Below are 26,088 nucleotides of genomic sequence, written 5' to 3' on the forward strand. Positions count from 1 at the left end.
AGTTTGAGTGAAGTCCAGGAGTTGGTGATGGACAGGGAGGCCTGGCGTGCTGTGATTCATGGGGTCGCAAGGAGTCGGACACAACTGAGTGACTGAACTGAACTGATCTGAAACAATCTTGACAGAAAATGGAAAATTCCTCAACATAATCAAGACGGAGTTTCAAAAATCGTAAGTGAAACAAAGAAAACCACTGAAAAATATCTAAGTATGCTTTAGTGTCTTAAAGTTACTGACCTTATCAATTCTATTGGTACAAAAAAGATTCAAGAGCAGTGATATCAAAGCTTATGACTGAGGAAAATGGTGCAAATGGTGTCACCTGTGTTGACTGTAGCATTATCCATTGCTGCCTATCCTCCTACAGTACTCTGTCTGTGCTTTAGTGAATGCTACTGATACAGATGGCATCTATTAATAATGTATACCTTATTTAGATTTTGACTTTTCCTATCAAGTATTAAACAACTCAAGTTGTATGTTTTTGTGAAAATTTAATTACCACTGGTTTTGGAGCTCATTTTCTCCTCTGGGAGAAAGACCTTTAGACCTTTTCCTCCTCAAGGTTTGAACTCTCTAGACATCAAGGACTGATCAGAGGATGAGGTGGGTCCACAGGGAATCACAGTAGTAGGTTACGATACTACAGACACAGGCTTTGCCCGTAAGGCACATGATGATGAATACTACATGGATGATACCAAAGAATTTATTGTAAATGTAGTGGCAAATACACTGAGAATAGCTATCATTAAAAAGAAATTAGAAAATTACACATGTTTAAAGTATGTGCTTTTTTCCACCACCTTTACATTATATGACTAGTACCAACATTTAAGTACTGAAATACTTAATGGGATGGTCCATTTTCACATAATTTCATGACTCTCTTCAAAGCAGTGGATCATGAATTGCAGTTTCAATTATTATTCTCTGTTTTTATCAATTCAGTAATGATCTGGAGAATCTTGTCATCTGGATGGAAGAAGAAAAAACCAATGAATAAATTCATCACTGACTAATTTTTCAGTGTATACACATGTAAACCACAGGTATACTTCATTAAAAGATTCTTTTAAATTAGAATACAGAGTTAACACCAGCAATATTCACTTATAAAACTAGAGATGCCTCTATTATTTCTTAAAAATTCTATTCAGACAGTATATTTCCTAACTTTTTCACCTAGTTCAAGTCTACTTTTTGACTCATCCATGCACTTCAGAATTAGCCGGGATGCCAACAGTATGGGCAAGGAATAAAGCACTGTTTATCTGTTTTTCCATGTATAGTTCAAAGGAAACAAAAAATTTACCAGGGAAGTGCGCTAGGAGAAGTGTGGATGGCAAAGTGATAGACCGCTCTACATAACAAAGGAATCAAACACCAATTAATTGGACAAACAGACTAAACAGGGGCTACGTTATTTGTTAGAGGTTTTCACAGCTGCCTCTGCTTTTAATCAGTTGGTCTGATATTGTGACTTCATAACTACTTTCTGAATAGTTGTAATTATCAGGACTCCAAGACTGAAATTCTTATCTTACTAGACACTTCAATAAGAAAATGGTCTACGTTTCAATGACTGCAATGGAGAAGTCTGATAACTGGGCCCATGGGCTGACACTCAGGCTCTTGGAGGCTATAGTGGCGTTAAATAAAAAGGAGTGAGGGAAGAAAGTTCACTGGCTGCAAGGCGAACAGGACAGGTCTAGACAGAACTATGATTTTCAGTCTGAGGAACAGTATAGTAGAAAATACAAGAGCAACTTCAGTTATTTCTTTTTCAAAAGCTTGGTGTCCCTTAGATCCCAACTTCTTTTACTCTAAAGTCCAGAAAGAGAGGACACTAATGTACTTCATCCTCCCTGAAGTCAAAAATACATGCCTCATCAGAGGGCAGGTTCCACTTTTCCTGTTATGGCAAAGATAAACATTGAAAGCATTTTAAAATTGATTTTTCTTTATTTAAAAGTTGAGGTTCAACCTGTCCTTAATATAATGTATTTTTTGTTGTTGTTGTTTTAGGCTGTTTTGTAGTGCACAGAGTTCCTCAAGGGAAGAGCCCACTTCTCTTAATATGTCAAGACCTGATTTAAGTTTCCAGCAGTACAGGAAAACTAACACAGTTAAATGCTTATTCATTCACCTTCCGTTATGGAAATTAATAAAGTGTGAGACTTCAGGGCAGTAGCACTAGACCAGCAGCTCCCCAACTTGCCTACCTACTAGAATTAATTGGGATATTTGTTAAATATAATCACATTGAACAAATTGATCAATTCTTATCATTAAAAACAAGAAAATGAAACTGATGTGATGAAATGGGAAGGATATAGCACCAACCAAAAAATATTCTTTTCCTAAAAACCAGATTCTAATCAAGTCATTAGGTATACTACTAGTTTTCAGGAAATATAGAGAATGTGTATGTATGTGAGTTGCTCAGTCATGTCCAACTCTTTATGACCCCATGGACTGTAGCCCACTAAGCTCCTCTGTCCATGGAATTTTCCAGGCAAGAAGACTGAAGGGGGCTGCCATGCCCTTCTCCAGGGGATCTTCCCGACCGAGGGATCAAACCCATGTTTGCAGAAAATATAGGGAACAGAGAAACATTAAATCAAAGCATGAAGATGCAACTGCCCAAATCCTAAATGTAAGAAATTCTACCAGAAAAACAACCTAGTTTATTAAAAATAATTGCATTTAAAAATGGGGATGGTAGTACAGGGGAAGTGTTACAGATGAAAGGATTATAAAACAGCAATATGGCCATAGGCTTCTCCCATAGAGGAGATTCAGTATGCCTGAGGTAGGTCTTTGGACCATATTTATATATATTTAACAGCTGCCAGGATAACTCTGATGATTTGGCAAGTCTGGGAAACACTATACCAGACTACCCTGGAGGAGGGCATGGCAACCCACTCCAATGTTCTTGCCTGGAGAATCCCCATGGACAGAGCAACCTGGTGGGTTACAGTCTACGGGGTTGCAGAGAGTCAGACACGACTGAGTGACTAAGCACAGCAAAGCACATACCAGACTAAGTGGCAACTCAGGTGTCCCCTGCAGATTTCTGTTGAAGGATTACAGACTAACAGCTCTACATTTGGGAGACTGGTAGAGAAAACATATTGAGAACCTCAGAGAAAGTTTCTCTTTCTTAGAGTCAGACACTTACTTTCAAGAGACATCTTAGGGTTTTCAAGTTTTTTTCTTAAAACAGAATCAATGAGAACTCGTAGCTGCTTGAAAATGACAGCTATCTTAACAGGTGCCTGTTGAGAGATGACAAATTGAACATTAATCCCAGGAGTGTGAATGCGTTTAGAAAAAATCAAGGTAAGCATATATGCCTTACAATGTGCTTTAACACATATTGACTTAAATATAAAATGTTATGGGAAAAATAAATTACCTTCTGCAGCTAAGAGACATAAACTTCAATTTCCTTATAAGTACCCATAAACTTGATACCTCTTTCCAGAGTATAGCAACCATTTTGCAATTGTTTTCTTCTCTTGTATCAACTCTATGGGAGTGAAGACTACAGTTTCGTTTTTGTGCTTTTTGATTTTATTGCTCAAAAATGCTTCATTTTTTAATTAGCTTTCTGACTCTGTGCTTGTACTTTCAACAATTTCACAATGATCTTCTGCTCCTCGATAAGGAAAGCATGCTTATCCTGTCGTGGACACATTTAGCACATATAGAACCATCATAGGCCCAGCTGATTGTGTTTTTTCATTTTAGACAACCTCCTAAGAACTTCAGGTCTCACAGCATGAACTCCTTGAAATCGGCCTGGGCACAGCCCACATGTGGATTCTGGTGCTTTCCCAACCTTCTCGGTATAAAGGCAAACAATGCCATTACCAGGGATTTGGGACAGCCTGGTTTTGTTAGAGGCTGTATTGTAGGACGGCCTCCGACGGTAGGTCAGACACTGGACCATCCTGAATACCTCTAGATATCGTCCCCGGAAGAGGAAGAAAGAGGACTACAGGTTTTAAAATGTAATTTTTAAAATAGCTTTACTAAGGAATAATTTATAGATCATAAAAATTTACTGTGTACAACTCAATGATTTTTAATGAACTTATAGAGTTGTACAGCCATCACCACAATCCAGTTATAGAACACTATCACCATCTCCCCCTCTTTGTGAGAAGTGCACATATTTTTTAAACTGCATTTAAAATTTACATCTCCAGTCTTAGACAAACAGCTATCATGGTATATCAGAGCAGAATGTATTAGATTTGCTTAAAGTGGTCAATGTTGATAAGTTATAGAGACATAAACTTATTGTTGGTAGCACACTGGTTGGTCTAATTTTTCCAGAGGAGAATTTTAACAGTATGAATTAAATGAATTTGTGTCTTTTTATAGGTGGCATGATATAGCAGAAGGAGCACAAGTCTGAGGATCATATAGTTCTAGGTTTAAACCTTGCTCTACCATTAACAATCCATGTAAGCTATTTAACTCTAACTCAGCTTAAGTGCCTCGTCAATAGAAAGAAATCATCTAACAAGGTTGTTAGGGTATTAAATTAGGATGATCCATGTAAAATTAACTACTGAAGTCCACCACATGGCAAATCATTATTACTGACAATAAATGCAATATGCAATTAGGAATATAGTTTGATTTTAAAATTAAGCAGGTTTAAAACCATACAGGCAAGATAAAATATGGATGTCTTCTATTTAAGTCAAACCATAGGAAGAAATTATGCAAACTCCAATAAAAAAAAAAAAAAGAAAAAAAAAATCTATCTCAATGGTATTGGCAGTAAAATTTTAAGATCAGTTGTAGCATGTACCTGAAAATAGATCCAGCCATCAACAGAGATAAGGCGTTCCCGATGCTGAACTTCTATATCACCACCAAAAAGTAAAACTGGAAAAGGGGTTATTAGGGTAGTTTCCCTCAAATACACTCGGGCATATCGTATCTGTATTAAAAAAAAAAAAAAAGACACTTCATAGCCTAAAAAAATAAAAAATTCATTTTCTGTTTCATGTAAGCATTTTTCTATAATTTGCTACTATTTTAAATTGTTTTATAAAGCTACATGTCTACATTATGTTGCACAATCTCTTTTATAATAATCACAGTCACCACCTGTGTATTTATACTATTAAAAGGATTTCCAACATTAATTGTAAGGCTGAATTGTATACCTTGAACATAAAGTATGAAAAAGTAGTGTTATGCTAATACTGTTAAATAATTAGTGGAAAGATAAAAATTATGATTAAGTTTCAAAGTGCCTGGTTTCTACAGCAAGGTTTAGCAATGACCATTAGTCAGGAATTTGTCATGTTTTACATATTTAAGTTTGCTGACAGCTGGGATTTACTCAAGCCAGTGCTTGAAATTATGGATCTTTATTAATTTAATGAGCTATGATTCAAAAGGTTGACTGTTTTAATCTACAAATATTTGCTATTAAGTCATCTTAGGTTGCATTGTGTCTCAGACTGCTGTAACATCACGTTTAGTTCTATCCCATTCCATATCCCCCTTATTTGGAGATGTAGAAAAAAGACATGTTTATATTTTTGTTGAGAAACCATGAACATCTTGATTTCAAATATGAACAAACATGAACAACTCAGTTTAAGAACCAAATATACTATTTGGTAGGCATCCAAATTTGTTATGACTGACTTCTAGAATAATGTCCCGAATACTGGAATTTAAGAATGAGCACTTTACCTTCTCCTGGTATAAAAGCCATCCATAAATCTGCAAATCTCGATTAACTGAGGATGGATGTACTTGTGCTTTGCCTTGGGCTGTCTCCACAATGCAAGCCAATTTTTCTGTAATATCAACTGATTTTGTGTAGATTATCTTTCCCACATTGTCATACAGTCCAGCAGTAAGTACAGCTTTAAGAAGGGCAATTTCTTGGAAGGAAAGGGTCTGTGTGGCTCTGTTTCCTTCGAAGGTATTAGAAGTTGTAGATGATAAAAATCCTGCTGCTTTAACCAACTTGATTAACTCCTGCTTTACATCCTAGATTGGTTTGTTAAAAAGAGACACGATCATAATCAGTTAAAGAAGGTGCCAAACAACCTTGTACTTTATATTACTGTTTCCTATCAAAATGGACAGGATTCCAAAAAGCTAAAAAGAGAATTACCACATGATCTAGCAATCTCAATCCCGGGCATATATCCAGAAAAAAATGAAAACACTAATTCAAAAAGATACATGAACTCCAATGTTCATAGATGTTTACAAAATAGCCAAGACATGAAAGAAACCCAAATGTCCATCAACAGACAAATGGAGAAAGATGATAATACACACACACACACACAATGGGATATTATTCAGCACAAAAAGAATGAATTTTTGCCTTTTGCTACAAAGTAGATGGACCTGGAGGGCATTATGCTAAGTGAAATAAGTCAGACAGACAAAGAAAAATACTATATGTTATCACTTATATGTGGACTCTAAAAAAAATAAAATTAGTGAATATAACACAAAAAAGAAACACAAACATAGAGAACACATTAGTGGCCACCAGTAGGGAGAGGGAAGGAGCGAGGGGCAAGGTAGGGATAGGTGGCTGAGAGGTACAATCTACTATGTGTAAAATAATTAAGTTACAAGGACATGTTGCCAGCACATGGAATATACCCAATAAAACCCAATATTCTGCAGTTAACCATAATGGACTATCATCTTTAAAATTTGTGAATCACTATGTATATACCTGAAATTAATATTATAAACCAACTACATGCCAATTAAAAAAAACTTGCGGAATTTGGCATGCTAAAATGTTTCATTTCTAACCTTATTATATTAACATTTGTCAAATATTTTCCTAATCCATCATATTACTAAGTAAAACCAGCAGCATGAAGTATATATCTCTGTGCGTTCTTGTTTTGTTTTTTTTTTTAATATTTTTTTGGCCACATCTCATGGAATGTGGGATCTTAGTTCCCTGACCAGGGATCAAATCCATGACCCTGCATTGGAAGCACAGAATGCCGACCACTGGACTGCCAGGGAAGTCCTTGTGCATTATTCTTTGAATAAATAATACTTTATTAGTTTAGCCAACTCTTTAGGCATTTCATTAACGTATCAGTTTATTTTCAGTTTAACACAGCCAATACTTTGAAGAAATGTTTTAATATATTACTATTCCTCAAGTTCCGTAAATATATAATAAAACTTTAGTAAAAATGAAAAAAAAACCTGCCACTTGCAGCAACGGTGATGGACTGACAGTATGCTAGTGAAGTGAGGCAGAGAAAGACAAACACTGTGTGCTATCACTGAACTGTGGGACCTGAAATAAACAAACGCATACAGCAAAACAGAAACGGCCGCACAGATAGAACAAACAAGTGGCACCACTGGAGGAAGGCAAAGGGGGCGGAGCAAGACAGGGATATGGAATTAAGCGGCACACACCAGTCTGTATAAGACAGACAGGCAACTAGGATATATTGTACATCACAGGAACTATAGTCAGTATTTTACAATCACTTCTAATGGAGTATAATCTAGAAAATTATTGAATCACTGTGCTGTATGCCTATTATATTATAAATCAACCATACTTCAATTAACATACGAATGTCTAATAAGTGAAAGCAATAAAAATGTGCCTGAATGCATTTTCATTCAGTATATCTACTTTAACAGTAGCTCTGCTTTCAATAGTTTTACTCAATAAGGATGGGCTCATAGAGACACTGAGGAAGAACTACAGAGGACTCTGATCCTAGACTGCGAGAACCTTCTTCACTTGTCTCTGGGAAACAATTTCCTGAAGAACTCTGACCATGTTTATTAATGGCAACCATCTAAACTTGTTGCTTAAAATCTTTTTCTACCTTTAGTAATGCCAATCAGCTAAAATACCACAGGGAGGATGAGTATTTTTTTTTTTAAATCCAATTTTATTTTTTTGCCTTTTTTTAAAAATTGGAGGCTAATTACTTTACATGGATTTGGGTGGACTCCGGGAGTTGGTGATGGACAGGGAGGCCTGGGGTGCCGCAGTGCTGCAGTTCATGGGGTCGCAAAGAGTCAGACACGACTGAGCGACTGAACTGAACTGAACTGAATTACTTTACAATATTGTGGTGGTTTTTGCCATATATTCACATGAATCAGCCATGGGTGTACATGTGTTCCCCATCCTGACCCTCCCTCCTACCTCCCTCCCCATCCCATCCCTAAGGGTCATCCTGGTGTACCAGCCCTGAGCGCCCTGTCTCATGCATCAAGCCTGGACTGGCGATCTATTTCACATATGATAATATACATGTTTCAATGCTATTCTCTCAAATCATCCCACCCTTGCCTTCTCCCACAGAGTCCAAAAGTCTGTTCTTTATATCTGTGTCTCTTTTGCTGTCTCGCAAGGATGAGCATTTTTAAAGTAGACAGGATACAAGTGATTAAAAGATGAAGTTTACATTTAGGATTTCCTTGAGTTTTCTGGTTTGGGACTTAAGGGACTTCAATTCCAGGAGAAGAAAAATCAGACAGACAGTTGCTGTAATACCACCAGACTGGTAAAGAACTGAAAACCCTGTAGCCTAGGGGAGGTGAAGACAAGGCTGATAGAAGGAAGGGAGTGGGGGGCAACTTGAAGGTCTGGAGGAAGTGGAGTGCAGACAAAGGAGCGTTGCTTATCTCTCCATATCTTGAACCCAAGCCAGACAACCTTTTAAAATATGAGCATAGAATAGGGGAATTATGTGAGAGGTTAAGTTTATTTTCTGAATGCTTTTATAGCACGTCTGCCCTAAACACCATTTCCCTTTAAATGCTGTACTACACTTGAGACATATCAACCGATTTTAACATGTGGACCTTGTGTGGATCATGATTTGAACTAGCTGTAAAAAAAAAAAATATGAAAAATCAGGGATATTTACACACTGTATAGTTGACGATATAAAGGAATTATTTTTCAAGGCATGATAATGCTAAAGAAAAAAACAAGTCCTATACTTCAGAGATATATAATAACCTGACATCTGGGATTTGCTTCAAGATCATCTAGAGGGCAGAGAGTGGATTAAGGGGAGTATAAGTAAAACAAGACTGAGCACATGTTGATAACTATGAAGTGTGAAGTAAGTACACAGGAGTTCACTATACTATTGTCACGTTTATGTATAGTTGAAAATTTCCATGATAATTCAAAGTAACAACTGATTTTCAGAGCTGAGAAAAACTGTAGCATATCCCCAATTCAATTTCTTTTTTTAAAATGAGAAACTGAGACTAAATTAACCTTCTCCAAGCTTGAGCTGTTGAATAGACAACTATCCTAATTCCCAAACTAGTTATTTCTATGAAATCATATTGCATCTTTGACCACTTCCTGAATATAATATGATTGTTAAACACTATTTTGGAAGCAAAGTTTTAACCACTGAACAGCCAAGGAAGTCCCTGTTAAATACTATTTGAATAACCATGTAATACAGGTTACCTGTTGTGGTAAACAAAACAAAAAAATCACAAATTCATTAATTTAGCAAATGTTTATTAAACACTTACTATGTGTCAAGCACTATCCTAGGCATTTCTTTTCCCAACATAATCCCACTGGTCCACCATATGACCCTAAATTAAGACAGTTGCATTAAGACTTACCTCTAGGGTTAACAGTGATGTTCTATTAAGAAAGTTCTTCCGGCAATATGCTATTTCAGAACGATAGCCTCCTTCCTGCCGTGCTTTTTTCCATCTATGTAAGAAAAATGACCAAAGTTTAATGTTTCCAAACTCTCACTTTCAGAGGTACTAACCATAGCTTTAATTATATTATAATCATGTAAAATGAGGAAGGGCCTTGCCTGTTTTAAGAGCTAGCCAATTTCAACTACAATACAGGTATTTTTTGCTTATGTATAACAGTAAATTAATAACTTCAAATATAAGGTAATATACACATAGTAATACAAAGTACATTGTTCTTAAAGTTTAGGATCATAAAAATACAAATCTCTAAAATAATTATACCTGACAGATGAAGTAACTAATACTAAATTTAAACCTTAAATGTATCTTTTTAATAAAAGTCAAAGATAAATTTTTTAAATAGTTAATACCCCCAGGTTTGACCTACTGACAAAACCCAGATTATTTCTTTACCCCAGGTATGCATTGTAGATCGTCAGATGATCTGAATCTGCCATGGCCAAGGCTGATTTTGCAAGATCTGCTTCATCTTTTCGACCAATTGGTGTGATAAAAGGAGACTTCTCTGTCATAACTGCAGCTAATGTTGCCTGCCCATAAATAAACAAAAAAATTTAACCTTAAAGAGATACACACTGAAAGCTGATTTGTATTGTAATAGAAAGCAAATCATAAAACAACTGCACTTTCAAGTTGCATGCTTCTTCTTTTGAATTTACTGTGTTCTAATAATAGCTAGCATTTTCGTTTTAGTTAGTTACTTTTAGTTTCATTTTATGGAATTTAAAAAATCTATCATTTACTTTTATATTATCTTTGTGAGACAGGGAAGTAATAGCAACAGAATCAGGATTTTAAAAAATGAGTATTTGTGCAAGAGACTGATAGTCTGTCACACAGTTAAAAGAAATTCCTTAATCACAGACCAGAGATCTTGACTCTGAGTCTGAATTTCCATTGCCTACAGTGCTCCTTAAATATTAAATTCTTAAATAATCTGGACTATATATCAACCCATTTGTTGTTGCTGCAGCTTTTCAGATCAACTATCATGGCAGTAGATATTTCTTGGACTCAACACAATTCTGGTATATATTTCTGATACTAGGGGAAAAAAAAAAGACTAGAGTAAGTTATACTCTCTCCATTTTGATTTCAAACAGCCTTATTTGTAGTCCCAGAAAAGGCTACAACTTGATAAAGTTGGAATGGCAAAGCAGGCAAGAGATTCAGAGAGAGGCAAAAAGTTTGTTAATTCTGAGATAATTTGAGAAAACAGAATTGCTGGTAATTGCTAGCTCAGAGAAAACCCAGAAAAAGGGAAGGAAGTTTTGATTCTAAAGTGTGGAGTTCAAAACTGTCAATGAATCCATCTACAGTATGAATCATCTACTATATATATATATACGCACACACACACACACAAAGAATTAAGTAAATATTTCAAGTGGGATGTTTGATAGCAGAAGTCTACAAGCCAAAACCCTTTTACAAAATAATACCCACAATACACAAGAGTATATGGGTGAAGATACTTTCTTGTATATAAATATAAAAAGTTAAATATTCAAAAATTTTTATTAAGCATTCAGATTTTCTGGCTTTAATGTTAGTATGCTGCTGCTGCTGCTAAGTTGCTTCAGTCGTGTCCGACTCTGAGTGACCCCATAGATGGCAGCCCACCAGGCTTCTCCGTCCCTGGGATTCTCCAGGCAAGAACACTGGAGTGGGTTGCCATGTCCTTCTCCAATGCATGAAAGTGAAAAGTGAAAGGGAAGTCGCTCAGTTGTGCCCGACCCTTCACATCCCCATGGACTGCAGCCTACCAGGCTCCTCCGTCCATGGGATTGTCCAGGCAAGAGTACTGGAGTAGGGTGCCATTGCCTTCTCTGTAATGTTAGTATAGACACTCTATTTAGTTAAAAATTTTTTCCCAACTTAATACCTCCCCAAGCAAAATGATATTTACAGTGAAGAAGCAGCAGTGTTGCTTGTCTTACCACTGGATCCAGGCAGCCAAAAATGGCGCCAAAAATAAGCATCTTGCCAATCTTGACATTCACAGGCAGAGCTGCAAGGTGCTGGCCCAGTGGGGTCAGTTTAGGCTCGTTTAGTTCACAAGCTCCAATTTTTCGGAGTAAATTCATTGCATTGCTGATTACTTGAAGCTGAGGAGGATCTAAAGCTTTGGAGAGGAAATCTTCAGGAGAACCAAGATTGCATTTCTGCAGATTGAAAAAGTGATAAATTTGGATGTGATCAGAAAAAATTTTAAAAAAGATGGTCAAACTGGAACTAAAAATAAGTAAAATTTTAAGCAAAGAGGAGATTTTTCCAGTTGCATATTTTTAGTTTCTTCATTCCTGATTTTTATAGAACCAAAAAATCTAAGAACTGAAGGATATTTTAGATCTTTCATACCAGGAAGCCTTTGGTCTAGTTCAGGACTTTTCAAGACCAGCTCTGTTGTTAGTGGGCCCAGATAATTCTTTGTTTTAGGGGACTGTGCTGTTCACTGTAGAGTGTTCAGCAGCATCCCTGGTCTTGACCCACTAGATGTCCATAGCATGGTCTCCCTCTCCCCTCAGTTCTGACAACTAAAAATGTCTCCTGACATTCCAGGCTTTCCCTGGTAAGCAATATTATCCCCAGTTGAGAACCAGGTTCTGGGCTATGAGTCTGTATTTTAATTTCTTAAAGTATGAGTGCCTATGGCAGATTTAAAGCACAGTGAGTTACTTACAAAATATGGGGGAAGGGGGAATTTCTTAGAGCAGAGTAAATAAAATACTTGAAAATCTAGTGCAACAGAAGGTAAGATAAATTTAGGTCTTCTTTTTCTTTTTTCTTAGAAAGGGGTGGAGAACAAAAGTTCATCTAAATTCCCTTGGGATTACCATAATATGAAGACATAATTCCTCCAAAGGCACACGCAAGATTTCAGGGACAGAATAGTCCATAAAGCCTTCAAATCTGAAAAATAAGGTAATATAATCCTAAACACATATTATCAGAAATGCCACGCTGGTTTGTGTGTTTTTAATCTCCAGGCTATGCCGTACCTTTCTCTTGTATACATGCGGAAACAGAAGCCATCTCTGACCCGCCCAGCTCTCCCCTGGCGCTGCAGAGCACTGGCTTTGCTGACAAATGTCTCAACCAAAGAACTCATCTGACTGCTCTCATGGTACCTAGAAAAATGTTTTAGGAGATAATATGTAGATAACCGACTTAAATCAAAATCTAAAAACAAAAGGGGAAGTATTTGATTCTAAAGTTGAAGATTAGAATGCCTATTAATTATGCAATAAGAATTCTTTGAAAAAGTGAGAAATTCTGCTGTGAACATCACAATTCAAAGCACCTTTCACAAAATACAGTTCAACCCTGAAAACACTTCCTCTAAAGGTACAGTTAAAAAAAATCAGGAGTATATTTTGTACTGGACAGTCATACTCATTTCCAAATATTGCTAAAGTTTTCTAAGATTAGGGACAGTGTATATAGATTAGAATAGACCACAAAGATGATCTCCCTTATTTGTTAAATATAAACATCAAAACATTTATAAAGCAATAATCTTTCTGTTAAAGTTATTTAACAGTTAAAGTCATCTACTATGCTCCAATTACTGTACTACGTACTTTCAATTTATGAAATTTTAATTTTCCCACTTACATATGAGGAGAATACTGATAATTATAACTGATGTCATATTACTTGCTCAAGACTATAGATCAGAGATTTATAATCTAACTCTGATTCTAAAACCCATGCTTTTTTATAATCCCACAAATAATGCTTTTGTAAAACAATTTATTTTACAAACTAACTGATAAGTATTTATGTCTGAACGTTTTCTTAGCACTTTCCTATCAGTAGCAGTACACTGATATTACTTATGGGAAAACCGATGACATCAATTTTGACGTTTATTCTCAGACATTTAAAACTTCCCTACAGCTTCTCTGAAACCTTTTGTTTTGGACAGAATTAGGACATTTGAGATGTTCCCCATGTGATTCTGAGATCTAGTGCTTGTTTTGGCAGTACATGTACTGACTGGGATGGTTCTGTGATGTCTCCTAACAATTCAAGAGTCCCAAGCTCTTTTCAGGTTAAATATGTTTTGATTTGGGAGGAAAATGCAAACTTACTTATTTTCTTTCGTTCTTCCAGTATCAATTACAAATACAACATCTGGAATAGTGATACCTGTCTCTGCAATATTTGTTGCCAAAACAATCTGAAAACACAAAGCCAAAACATTTAGGTAACAACTTTCAGCCATGTGCCATCACTTAAAAATTCTTTAGTTTAGCCAATGCATTTTAAAAAGTGAATTCCAATTATTCTTTACAAAAATTCACAATCTAATTGCTATTGCTGTGTAACTTAAATTTGCTCTAATTAATTTTATCACCTCATTAATTATTAAAGTATTTCCAACAGAAATACTTTTAGTCCCTTAATTCTAGTCAGTCATTTTAAAAATGATACACATAGAATGGGAAAGTGGGTCAGAGAATGGAGACTGCTCAGCAGAAACTTTACAATTATTAGGGAATACTTTCTTTAGTAAGGAGAACTGGTGGGTTGTTGCCCCGGCTCTGCTACTTATTAGCTTTGCGACCTGGGCAAGTCATTTTACCTCTCTGGTCTCAAATTAGGAGGTAGAAATATATTTCTTAGGTCCCTTTCTAGCTCAAAAGTTCTTAATGGTGATGGCTGAATAGCCCATCTTCTTGTGTGTGTGTTTTTTTCTTCTGTTGAGTCTTTGGAGGTGAAACATTTAGGAAACTCTAGGTCAGTTCACTATGTTATCACTCTATCTCAATACTGAATGCTTGCTTTTCTTATCCTTCATCCTAGGAAAGAGAACCCAGATTATTAAGACTTAGATAGGACCTAGGTGATCAAAGTGTTTAGAGGTGGTGGAATTCTTTTCTTCAGACAAAATCTTTCAGAGAAGCCCAAATGTTACAGATCAGAGCATAACCTATGAACCCCTGGATTTTTCAGAGCACAGTTAGAAAATCATAAATTTAATTCAACCCCTTTTAAAGATGAGAAAGTAAGGCTGAGTAGGTTGTCAAAGGCCACAGACATGGCAGCAGCTTCGGGACAAGAATCTGAGAAACTTTTTCCAAGTATCTCTTCATTCAGAATCCTGAAGACAGGAGACAATGAAAATACCTTAAGATTGTTTCCTAACCTAATGTTCTCTGTGTTGCAAAAATGATCAGGGATGAATAGATTATAGAGAACAAAAAAAAAGAATCCTCCCAGGATTTAAGTAGCTTCTGACATCAAACATCCTTTGTGTTCTCTTCTTGAAGGAATAGTAGTGACTTTTTCTTCTCAAAAGCAACAATAATGCCATGTTTTTAAACTGCTGCTGCTGCTGCTAAGTCGCTTCAGTCGTGTCCGACTCTGTGCGACCCCAAAGACGTCTGGCAGCCCACCAGGTTCCCCCGTCCCTGGGATTCTCCAGGCAAGAACACTGGAGTGGGTTGCCATTTCCTTCTCCAATGCATGAAAGTGAAAAGTGAAAGTGAAGTCGCTCAGTCGTGTCCGACTCTCAGCGACCCCATGGACTGCAGCCTTCCAGGCTCCTCCATCCATGGGATTTTCCAGGCGAGAGTACTAGAGTGGGGTGCCATTGCCTTCTCCTACCACTCCTCTAAAGTTATTGATAACACATAATATAAACACCTAACATAATATAAATATAAATTGAATTTTAATATTGGGTTCATTTTTGATGATATTAGACTGTAGAGCATCTGGAATCTGCCATGTATAAGGCACTTAATAACTGTCTTTGATGATAGGGAGTCATTTTCATGAACTGTTCTCAGGTGGATCACATATAAATTTGATGTACTGAGTTTTACCTTCCTGACTCCTTGAGGAGGAAGTGTGAATGCTGCAGCTTGATCTTGAGTTGAAAGAATAGAATGCAGAGCTATCACTTTATATCTGAAAGTTAAAATCATAGTTCTTAGCAAGAGTTTCTCTTTAGAAGACACTGCAAAGAATAACAAAATTTATTTGCAAATAGGAAGCAATTTAAAAATGTTTTATTATGAAAAATTTTAAACACACACAAAAGTTCTGAGAATAATATATATATACTCATTGATGAGAAAAAATTTAATATGAATTATATGAATGTAGGGTTTAAAGAATTTTAAAAAATATATTCTGATGCCAAAGTGATAATGATAACAGCAGTAATAAACTATATGAAAACAAACACAGTAAAGAGCCAGCTCAGTCTGTGTGGATGATAAGCTGCAGTGCTGTTGGGGTTTTGCACCGTCCCACGGGGTGGGGAGGGGAGTCACCATCTTATTCTTAACTACAAGTTTCCCTCTGCTAAATCATATTAAGAAAATAAAACAAATGTAGAAAAAGTACCTAAAATTTTTAGTAGATAAAATGCTATAACAGAAAGTTAAAATAAGAATTGCTTTGTCATGGACAATTTTAAATAAAGGTGAAAAGACTTTGAAAGCTCTGATCAAGAATTTTAATGTACAAAACACTGCTCTATTTTAAAACTACCAGGAATATAATGAAGATCTGTAGTTACCGTTCTGAAAAAAATCTTCTGTCAGTTGATAAGAGATCATACAACTGTTGAATATGAGCAAGGCCTGGTAAAAAGATCAGTACTGCTCCTTCAACATTTTTGAACTGAGGACTTCTGTCTGAAATTTTTTGAAAGATACAGTATTCAAAAATAAGGAACAGCATATAAAATATTAATAAAACATCTCCAGTTAGTAGAAAAGTTTTATCAAAACAAATGGAGACACATTAGAAATAGGTACATACCTAAATATGTAAGAAGTTCCAAAATGAGATCCAGGTTGATTTTATGAGGATTCATGTAGAGAATAGCATGCTGTGTGCGACTGCTATACTTTTGGTAAAATGGATTTAAATCAGCACTTGTTCCAGTCTGAACTGGGATGTATTCCTAAAAGAAACATAATCGGAAAAACCTGAACAAAAATATGAAGTAAAGACAAAGAAGGAAAAAACGAGCTACTTGCGTTTATTTAAATCTATATTTTTCTGTCACCATTATTTCATTAAAATATAGCAAGAATACAATTTTTAACAGTATTAAAGTATGATAAAATTTCATCTCTATCCTATTAATTTCTCCCAGCCCCCTGAAGTACAGCAAAACTTTTAATCTTGGCATGTAAACACTTAAAGAAATGAAGAAAAACAGAATAATGGCTGCGCTGTTCTGTGGCAACTGAAAAGCAGGCCAAGAGGTCGTGATAACTTTACTAAGTAATTTACACCTACCTCATTCTAGATTCTACTTTGGTTGCTGAGTTCCAACTATCTCCTTTGAAATACTACCTTTAATTTTTTGACGTCTTTCTTTTGTTTCTAATCTCTGTTTCTACAGTTTTAAGAAGATTTTAGTTTTTGCTTCCTTGATTTATCTGCTTAATTAAAAGATTAACTAAATTTGTCCATTAGATGAATGAAATATTGTAGATACAGTGAAAACATGTAAATAGTACCACTGGTCAAAATGCAGGAGCATAGCTTTTGTGATATTCCTAAAATTATGTCATTCAGACTAAACTAACTCTCTATGAAGAACTGTGCTTCCCTGGATGGCTAATGCCAGCACAAAGGCTCTTAAGAAAAATCAGTGGCAGGGATCTAGACTCTGGGCCTGCACCAGCCAATTTAAGGTGTTGAGATAAAGCAAATATCATAAACCAAACAGTAAGTAAAAACAGTAAAAGAGTCAATAAAACAAAGATTAAAGAAATTATCTTCAAGATTTGCTCATAATCGTATCTGTTATTCCTCTAACAAAATGTATTTGAATGCACTGTGCCAGCCACATGACTTTAAAACTCTTATGGTAGTTTGTGCCTTGGACATCATCATCAGATGTCTTTTAAAATGTTTTCTTCTTACCTGATACTTTTTTATTCCTCCTGCTTTGGTTGTAACATTAATGGTTATTTCTTCTTCCTCCTCCAGAAATTTCTGACAATATTCTGAGTCTTTCTCCAGTACAAAGCCTGTTTCCTCTATTATATCTTCAAGATGAAAAACCTGCACAGATGAAGGCATATGAACAGTGAGCTCAAATTCATTTCAGTAAATATCATCTTAAAGAGAACAAGGGATTGCTAGCTTCCTGAATGTTACCACATGCTAATTAGAATATTATGAAAAAAAAATTTTTTCTGCATTATTTGGGAATGAAGAACTTGCCTGATATAGATGTGTATCTGTCCCTAGCAGTTCTAGGACAAAGTACATTATGGTGTATATTTTTTACATGTGAAAATCAATTTAAAGATTGTTTATCAGCTGAACCAAAAGGGCAAACAGTGAGAACAGAAGAAAGCTTCAAAGACAAATCCCCCTCAATTTGAGGGATGGGTGGAAAGTTCAGTTCAGTTGCATCCAACTCTTTGCGACCCCACAGACTGCAGTACGCCAGAATTCCCTGTCCATCACCAACTCCTGAAGCTTACTCAAACTCATGTCCATCGAGTCGGTGATGCCATCCAACCATCTCATCCTCGTTTGTCCCATTCTCCTCCCGCCTTCAGTCTTACCCAGCATCAGGGTCTTTTCCAATGAGTCAGTTCTTCACATCAGGTGGACAAAGTGCTGGAATTTCAGCTTCAGCATCAGTCCTTCCAATTAATATTCAGGACTGATTTCCTTTAGGATGGACTGGTTGGATGTCCTTGCACTCCAAGGGACTCTCAAGAGTCTTCTCCAACACCATAGTTCAAAAGCATCAATTCTTCAGCGCTCAGCCGTCTTTATACTCCAACTCTCATATCCGACTTCCACATGGTGGAAAAGCAGTTCCTTATTGTTAGGCAGTGACCCCAATCTGGATGTAGATTTGGCTTTGCTATAGAACTGTGTTTTATGCTGTGTACCTGAGGTATGTCATTCAGCACAATCCTTCCAGTCTACCCATGCTTAGTCAAGGCAGCTCAACTATCTGATTCCCAAGGCCAGCTCCAGGTCCTCTCTTGGCTTGCATTACCTTAGGAATAGTTCTAGGCTCAGACTTAAGGGGGAGAAGGCAATGGCACCCCACTCCAGTACTCTTGCCTGGAAAATCCCATGGACAGAGGAGCCTGGTAGGCTGCAGTCCATGGGGTTGCTAGGAGTCGGAGACGACTGAGCGACTTCCCTTTCACTTTCATGCATTGGAGAAGGCAACGGCAACCCACTCCAGTGTTCTTGCCTGGAGGATCCCAGGGATGGGGGAGCCTGCTGGGCTGCCATCTATGGGGTTGCACAGAGTCAGACACGACTGAAGCGACTTAGCAGCAGCAGCAAACTTAAGGGCCTATCTTCTGGGGACACTCACTGGTGGGCACGTAGTTTCTGTTTACATAGGCATTATTAAAAAAACTTACCTCAACAGGATAACTTCTTCCGGAAATTCTCAGAATAGGGCAGTGTGTGAAATAGGTAGAAAACTTTTCACAGTCTACAGTGGCACTCATGAGAATCAAATGTAAATCAGAACGTTTCTGTAAAATTTCCTTCAAGATAATTAGTAGGAAGTCTGACTGGACACTTCTCTCATGAACCTAGTATAAAGAGAATTAAAAAAAACAGTCATATATAAGGTCTGTGTGTTATTTGCTCAGTCGTGTTCAACTCTTTGCAACCCCATGGGCTGTAGCCCACCAGGCTCCTCTGTCCATGGAATTCTCCAGGCAAAAATACTGGAGGGGTTGCCATTTCCTTCTCCAGGGAATCTTTCCAACCAAAGGATCATACTCAGGTCTCCTGCATTGCAGGCAGATTCTTTAACATTTGAGCCACCAGGGAAGCCCTTACATAATAAGGTCTATTAAGAAGTTAAAACAATCAGACCTTCAAATCTACTAAAAGTTAATCAATATTTACATACAGTCAATACATAGAGAAGGTGAGAGAAGCTGTGTTTCAAATGAGGTAGATCTTCCAAATTGAAAATAAAGTCACCCTCTTTAAAACTGAAGTCAGTAAAAATCAGCATATAATGAACAAGATTAGCTATGATAGTAAGACTCTTACCTTAGGAGATAGTCTATAACTGTTCAGCTGATAAGATTAAAGTATCTCCCAAATTTCACTCAGAAGCCAGTGTAATGCTTAAAAGCTCTGCCACTAATATATAATTGAACAGACACAAAACTGCAGCAAGACAGATCGTTTATACACTTTTCTGCAAAGGGGGAATTATTTTAGTATGAATCTGACAGGTTCTATCAACTGCCTAAAAAATGGGTTTTATGCTTTTCGAACAGATGCATTTTAGGGATGAGCACTGTAAACTTGCTAAAGAGCATTAAAACATGGGATGTTGTCAGAACTTAGTATCTGCTGGATGTACTAGTCTATATTGCCATTTGCTGTACTGGATTTATTTCTACCCCATTTTATTTCTTGAGATTTAAAGTAGCATACAAAAGATAGAATACATTGAGATAACAAAAACTAAAACAGGTTTGATCAACAAAAATTAAAATAGGTTTGATCATTTTTCGTGGAAGGGAGGCAATAGTGGTTAAATGTTCAGACTCTGGAATTGCTTGCTTAGGCTTAATTCTTCTTGGCTTGATCAATTAAAATATGACTTTGGGAAAGTTATTCAAATATCCCTGGGCCTATTTCTTCTTCTATAAAACAATACAAATTTCATAGAGTGATTGGCTATCAGAGGAGATCAACAAATAGTACTCAGCATTGTGCTAGATGCTGGGGAATAATGACTGAAATAGTCATTTCAGAGTTTATAGCCTTATAATTGGATTCTGTATAGGATGGCTTGAAATTATATATGAAGGGCAACTATTTTGGGTTTTTTTCAGTCTAATATTCTTTTTTGGTTTTGTTTTATATATATATATTTTATATATGTTTATATATATATATTTTTATTGGAGTTATAGTTGATTTACAATGTTGTATTAGTTCCTGCTGTACAGCAAGGGGTAGCTAATTCAGGTGGTCAGGAAGGCTGCTAAGAGGGAATTGATATCTATGCTGAGAACTGAAATGAGTTTTTAAAAAAGGAGGAAAGAACAGTATGAAAAAGGGAGAAGAAGTGGTCATGGGACATAACTTGTGCAAAATCATGGAGGACAGTGGGATCATACTACATTTCAAGAAATGATGCAACAAAAATAATGCCTTGAGCATGAGATGAGGAATGGGCAAGAGACAGAGAGGGTGAGGTGCTCAGTAATCTGTTCATATGAGGTCTCGTAAACTCTGTTAAGAAGCTGAGACTTTATCCTAATGAGTCAGGATAGTGAGTAAGATATTTTAAAGTAGGGGCATCATGTGGTTTGAACTTTGTTTTAAAAAAGGTAACTCTAGCTATAATGTGAAGAATGTAGAAGAGAACAAAACAGAAAGTAGGCACTTTAATTAGAAGCTTATTAAGTAATTAAATAACATAATGGTAGCATATATGAGGGCAATGCCAGTAAATACGGAGAGAAGTATATGAATGAGAGAAGTATTCAAAAAAAATCAACAAAGTCCAGGTGACCTGATTTAGAGGATATGCAAGAAAGAAGGAATAATTTTGGATATTTTTACTTTACTGGTTTGATCAGGATATTATCTGAAGCTTGAGAGAAATATTTTCTGATAGATGAAACAGATCTGGGGAACCTCCTCAAATAGATGGTAATTCATACAGGTATCATTTTTTAAAATTTATTTTTTGCTGCACTGCTCTGGATGTGGGAACTTAGTTCCTCAAGCAGGGATTGAACCTGTGTCCCTGCAGTGGCAGCATGGAGTCTTAATCACTGGATTGCCAGGGAAGTCCCCAAATATTGATTTTTTAAAAAAGAAAATTTTAAATGAGGATAAGACATAAAATGTATACTTTATTAAGTACATTTTAGAGAGGTGGGCAAAAAGATTGGCTGTAAACATAACAGCTGCCAGAGGAAAAGCTGCATAACTCTCACACTGACCATAAACTAAAACAAATCACACAACTATTCCTAATAAGAAAGTCAGATTATCATCCTAAACATCTTCATAAAGAAGCTCCTGAATAATATAATGAGTTCTGTCCCAGCATCTCTTTCATCATTATATTTAACATGATAATGAATTTCACTGGGTTTTCTCTTATTGTACTGTTCAGTAAGAGGCTGAGAGTATCACACTGAAGCACAGTTCAGTAAATCAGGTCTACAGACTGCTATTAATAATACAAAACCATCAAAGAACAGCTCCCTGCAGTTGGTCTAACTTTTAAATTAGGATTCATTCTGATATATATTTACTAAACAAACTTCCCTGGTGATTCAGACAGTAAAGAATCTGCCTGTAATGAGGGAGACCTGGATTTGATCTCTGGATTGGGAAGATCTCCTGGAGAAGGGAATGGCAACCCACTCCAGTATTCTGGCCTGGAGAATTCCATGGACAGAGGAGCCTGGCGGGCTACAGCTCATGGGGTCTCAAAGAGTTGGACACAACTGAGTGACTCACACATACACAGTTTTTTAATAATTTGGAGTTCCCAGAAAAACTACTGGCTGATGCAAATATTTCATCTTAACTAACAGAAAAAAATTCTCATTATAAACAAACAAATTAGCATTGTAAGTTGATTCTTGACGATACTGCTAAAATCCAGGTATTAACAAACATGGCTACACCCATCACTGCCAGGAGCAGTTACCCATGCTAAGTCACTTCCGTCGTGTCCGACTCTGTGTGACCCCATAGACGGCAGCCCACCAGGCTTCCCTGTCCCTGGGATTCTCGTCAAGAACACTGGAGTGGGTTGCCATTTCCTTCTCCAATGAATGAAAGTGAAAAGAGAAAGTGAAGTCGCTCAGTTGTGTCCGACTCTTAGCGACCCCATGGACTGCAGCCTACCAGGCTCCTCCATCCATGGGATTTTCCAGGCAAGAGTACTGGAGTGGGGTGCCATTGCCTTCTCCGCAGTTACCCATGGGCATGCTCAATCGAGCTGCCATACATCCTCTTTCTTTCTCTTGAATTTCTATCACTTACCTATTACCGAAATATTGTATTTAAAAACATCTTAAGCTGAACTAGTACAACAACAGGAAAATGGTTAAATAAATTATGGGATATCCAAATAACACACTTCTATAAAGCTATTAAAAAATGGTATTTTTATAAAATAAAATTAGAAAAAAAAAAAAAAAAGAAATTTAAAAAAAATGGTATTTTTGCAGACTAATGATGTGAGAGAATTATAAAGTGAATATACAAACTATAAAAAAATACATATATAAATGTACAAATGGCAACATTAATTTTTTTCTGAATCATGAGACTACAGATAATTTTTATTTTCATTTTTGTATCTCTCTATACTTCTAATACTTACTAACCAAAAGGAGGAAAATAACCCAGTAATCTATATTTAATATATTAATTAAAAATCTGTTAATTAAATCTATTAATTAAAAATCAAAGAATGATTGAACTTTCACTAATGCCTTCTGAACTTGGTGAATTAAATTCATAAAAACTTTACATCAGGGAAAATTGAAAAAAAATTTTAAATAACTAAAATGCTATATATATAATTTCTTCAAAAAATTATGTACAAAGCAAATCAGTTTAACACACACTAACTGATAAGAGATGTCTGCAGCCGGCTTCCCTAGGCTTGAACCCCTAGCTGCAGAACTTACTGACTGTATGAACTTGAGTAAGCTATATAAACTCTGTGTGCCTCAGTTTCCTCAACTTTAAAATAGGGATAATAATATCTATTTCTTTTGATTAAATGAAGGATTGCTGGAAGGATTAAATGAAGTTGTATACATGAAGTCCTTAGAATAGCCCCTGGCATACAGCAAATGTTCTACAGTATTTGTTAAATGTATCAATTAGCATGAGACCTGTTTGTTAGAGGATATTAACTAATTACATGTAAAGTGCTTGGCATTTAGTAAAAATGAAGAAAATGTTACCTAGTATTAGAAGTAACATCTTTTTAACACAAAAATGTTTAGAATCATTTCCTGAACATACAGCGATAGAATCTACTCACCTCATCTACAATAACATGAGACACATTTGTTAGGAGACCATCTTCTTGAAGTTTTCTTAGCAGAACCCCTGTTGTACAATAGAGTAACCTGGTAGATTCACTAGCACGAGACTCCATCCGGATCTGATATCCACACAAAGAATTCTGAAGGGAAAACACAGAGCCAAGACTGGATTCTCACAAATGATCTGGGAAATAAGCTTTAGAGACTGAAGTACAGGTGCTGGCCCTGCTCCTATATGGAGCAGTCTAAGTAAATCTGTTTAGTGCCATTTATTACTTTCCTATGTTTTCAATTATACCAAACTATAAAATTTGTTTTGGCAACTTAAACAAGAAAAAACTTTTTTCAGAATTTTGAAACAAAAAGCTGTTCTCCTGCTTTGAGTACCATTAACATGATTATGGAAATATTAATAGATTTAATCAATTTCTTATGAAATTATCTTGGAGCAAAATATTGAGGTGCTCAGGAACAGAATTTTAGATCTGCTCCTACAACTTAAGTCTACTCTTCTATCAAGATCTCATAAAAGCTGCAACCATTAAAAACCAGTGGTGCCTGATGAGAATCCTGAAGTCACTTCTATTTCCATCACATTTTCTTTCTTACTCCTTCAGTCATTCCTTTGCTGTGTTTGTAAACATGTCTGTCATCCCCTTAATTTAAATTCCTTATAAGACAGAAATTGTGCCCTTTGTCCCCTTACATGTCATAAGAGAATCCAGAAAAATTTGCACATAAAATTTTAATGAAGGTAAAGATAAACAAAAATGTTAAGTACCTATCTAGAAAGAACAATTCAAAGCATAATTAAATTGAATTACATGAACTTGTAATTCATTATATTTGGTTCTAAACCAATTTTATTAATTCCTATATTTTGCAGTCACTCTGGTTAAGGTTTGGCCAGTTTTGTGTACACTTTTATCCCCAAACACAGGACAACAGGTATTTTAAGTTCCTTTTTCTATTTTTTTTTTATATATAGGATTTGAAAATAGTCTGATATAGTCTTCTATACTGTTTTTTTGCTTCTGTTCATTGAGCTAATGAAAATCATTCAGGAATATATCCTACAGAAAAGATTTCCAGATACTGAGATATCTGGTATTACAATTTACCTGTATGTATTTATATTCTTTGAATGGTCAACTTAGTAACGTAATATATTGGAGTACTCAGTTATTAAAGTGAATATATTTTTCCTTTTACATGAGAATTTTAATGATAATTACTTACAATCCTTTTCCTATAAAGGAGAGTGGCATATCATACCTATCAAAGAAAACATGAAAAGCACCTGAGATGTGCTATTGAACAAACAGTATTGGTCAAAATTCATATATGGTACAGGTTCCATTTGGATCCCAAGAGCACAGGTAAGTAATGTCATATCACCATTCTCTGAGGTAGAGTTGAACAACATTTTACCTTTCCTCCAGGTCCATTTTCACAGCCCAATTCATCACACACTCTTGTGGCTAGACTCACTGCTGAGATTCTTCGGGGCTGGGTGCAGACAATGTTACATTTAGTTGTTCCCCACTCATTCAGGAGCAGATCTTCTAAGAGAAAATGTGGCACTTGAGTACTTTTACCACTCCCTGTTTCACCTGCCACCACCACAACCCGGTGCCTTTTAAGAGTTTCAACAACTGAACTCCTGTGTTTAAACACAGGTAACTGTTGCCTTTCCTTTAGAAGTCTCTGGTACTTAGGTGTGCTTTGCAACTTTCTAAAGAGGTTTCTAACAGGTTCCAAATCTTCCACCTTTTCTGATTCCAAGGACAGTGCAGAAAAATCCTCATCAGAAACTAAATTTTCCCAAGATTCCTCAGGATCTTCAGAGTTTTCTCTCTTATTTTCAGAATGCTGTTGTTGCTGTTGCTGCTGCTGTTTCAGTTTATTCAGAAGTTTGGCAATAAAAAGGTCACGTGGTTTATTGGTTTCCATTTTATTTAATTCTTCCTTTTTCTTTTCCGCATCACTCCATTCTAGCCAAACATCTCGGTAAGTAGGAGGAAGCAACTGATGAACTGACTATAAAGGAAAAAAATAGTAATACGTTGTGTTGACTAATTACTGGATACCAAAATTCAATAGGTTAGAATTGAAAAGAATAGCTATTGCTTCTTAAAATAGCTCTTAAACTAGTAGGTTACTACCGTATTTTAATAAAAGATATACAGCATATCTGGAGTAGGAAATGGCAACCTGCTCCAGTATTTTTGCCTGGAAAATTCTATGGCCAGAGGAGGCTAGTGGGCTATATATAGTCCATGGGGTCACAAAG

At 36.2% G+C, this 26,088-nt stretch overlaps 1 protein-coding gene and 1 pseudogene across 2 annotated transcripts in view; both read right to left on the reverse strand.

Annotated features, from left to right (window-relative positions):
- Nucleotides 1-693: 693 nt before the first annotated feature.
- The window catches only part of DHX29 (DExH-box helicase 29), a 47,145-nt gene continuing 21,750 nt past the window's right edge, over nt 694-26,088 (reverse strand). The window contains exons 11-27 of one of the 2 annotated variants that reach the window (XR_015148763.1): nt 25,227-25,835; nt 23,792-23,935; nt 19,152-19,328; nt 17,674-17,814; nt 16,555-16,699; nt 16,310-16,427; nt 15,609-15,742; nt 13,869-13,957; nt 12,774-12,902; nt 12,609-12,684; nt 11,712-11,936; nt 10,165-10,301; nt 9,664-9,757; nt 5,734-6,036; nt 4,835-4,966; nt 3,188-3,284; nt 694-975 (exon numbers count right to left, since the gene is read on the reverse strand). Coding sequence is in view for 1 of the 2 variants with exons in the window: in XM_086361709.1 (XP_086217835.1) it covers nt 920-975; nt 3,188-3,284; nt 4,835-4,966; nt 5,734-6,036; nt 9,664-9,757; nt 10,165-10,301; nt 11,712-11,936; nt 12,609-12,684; nt 12,774-12,902; nt 13,869-13,957; nt 15,609-15,693; nt 16,310-16,427; nt 16,555-16,699; nt 17,674-17,814; nt 19,152-19,328; nt 23,792-23,935; nt 25,227-25,835 (2,757 nt within the window). In the remaining variant the exon portion in view is untranslated. The remainder of the gene's footprint in view (nt 976-3,187; nt 3,285-4,834; nt 4,967-5,733; nt 6,037-9,663; nt 9,758-10,164; nt 10,302-11,711; nt 11,937-12,608; nt 12,685-12,773; nt 12,903-13,868; nt 13,958-15,608; nt 15,743-16,309; nt 16,428-16,554; nt 16,700-17,673; nt 17,815-19,151; nt 19,329-23,791; nt 23,936-25,226; nt 25,836-26,088) is intronic. The other variant, XM_086361709.1, reaches the window with a different exon arrangement.
- LOC147350364 (large ribosomal subunit protein eL34 pseudogene) lies at nt 3,462-4,095 on the reverse strand (annotated as a pseudogene).

The sequence above is a fragment of the Bos grunniens genome, chromosome 20 (genome assembly GCF_055505025.1).
Source record: "Bos grunniens cultivar Pamir isolate PY7600 chromosome 20, Bosgru_T2T1.0, whole genome shotgun sequence".
Taxonomy (NCBI): Eukaryota; Metazoa; Chordata; class Mammalia; order Artiodactyla; family Bovidae; genus Bos; species Bos grunniens.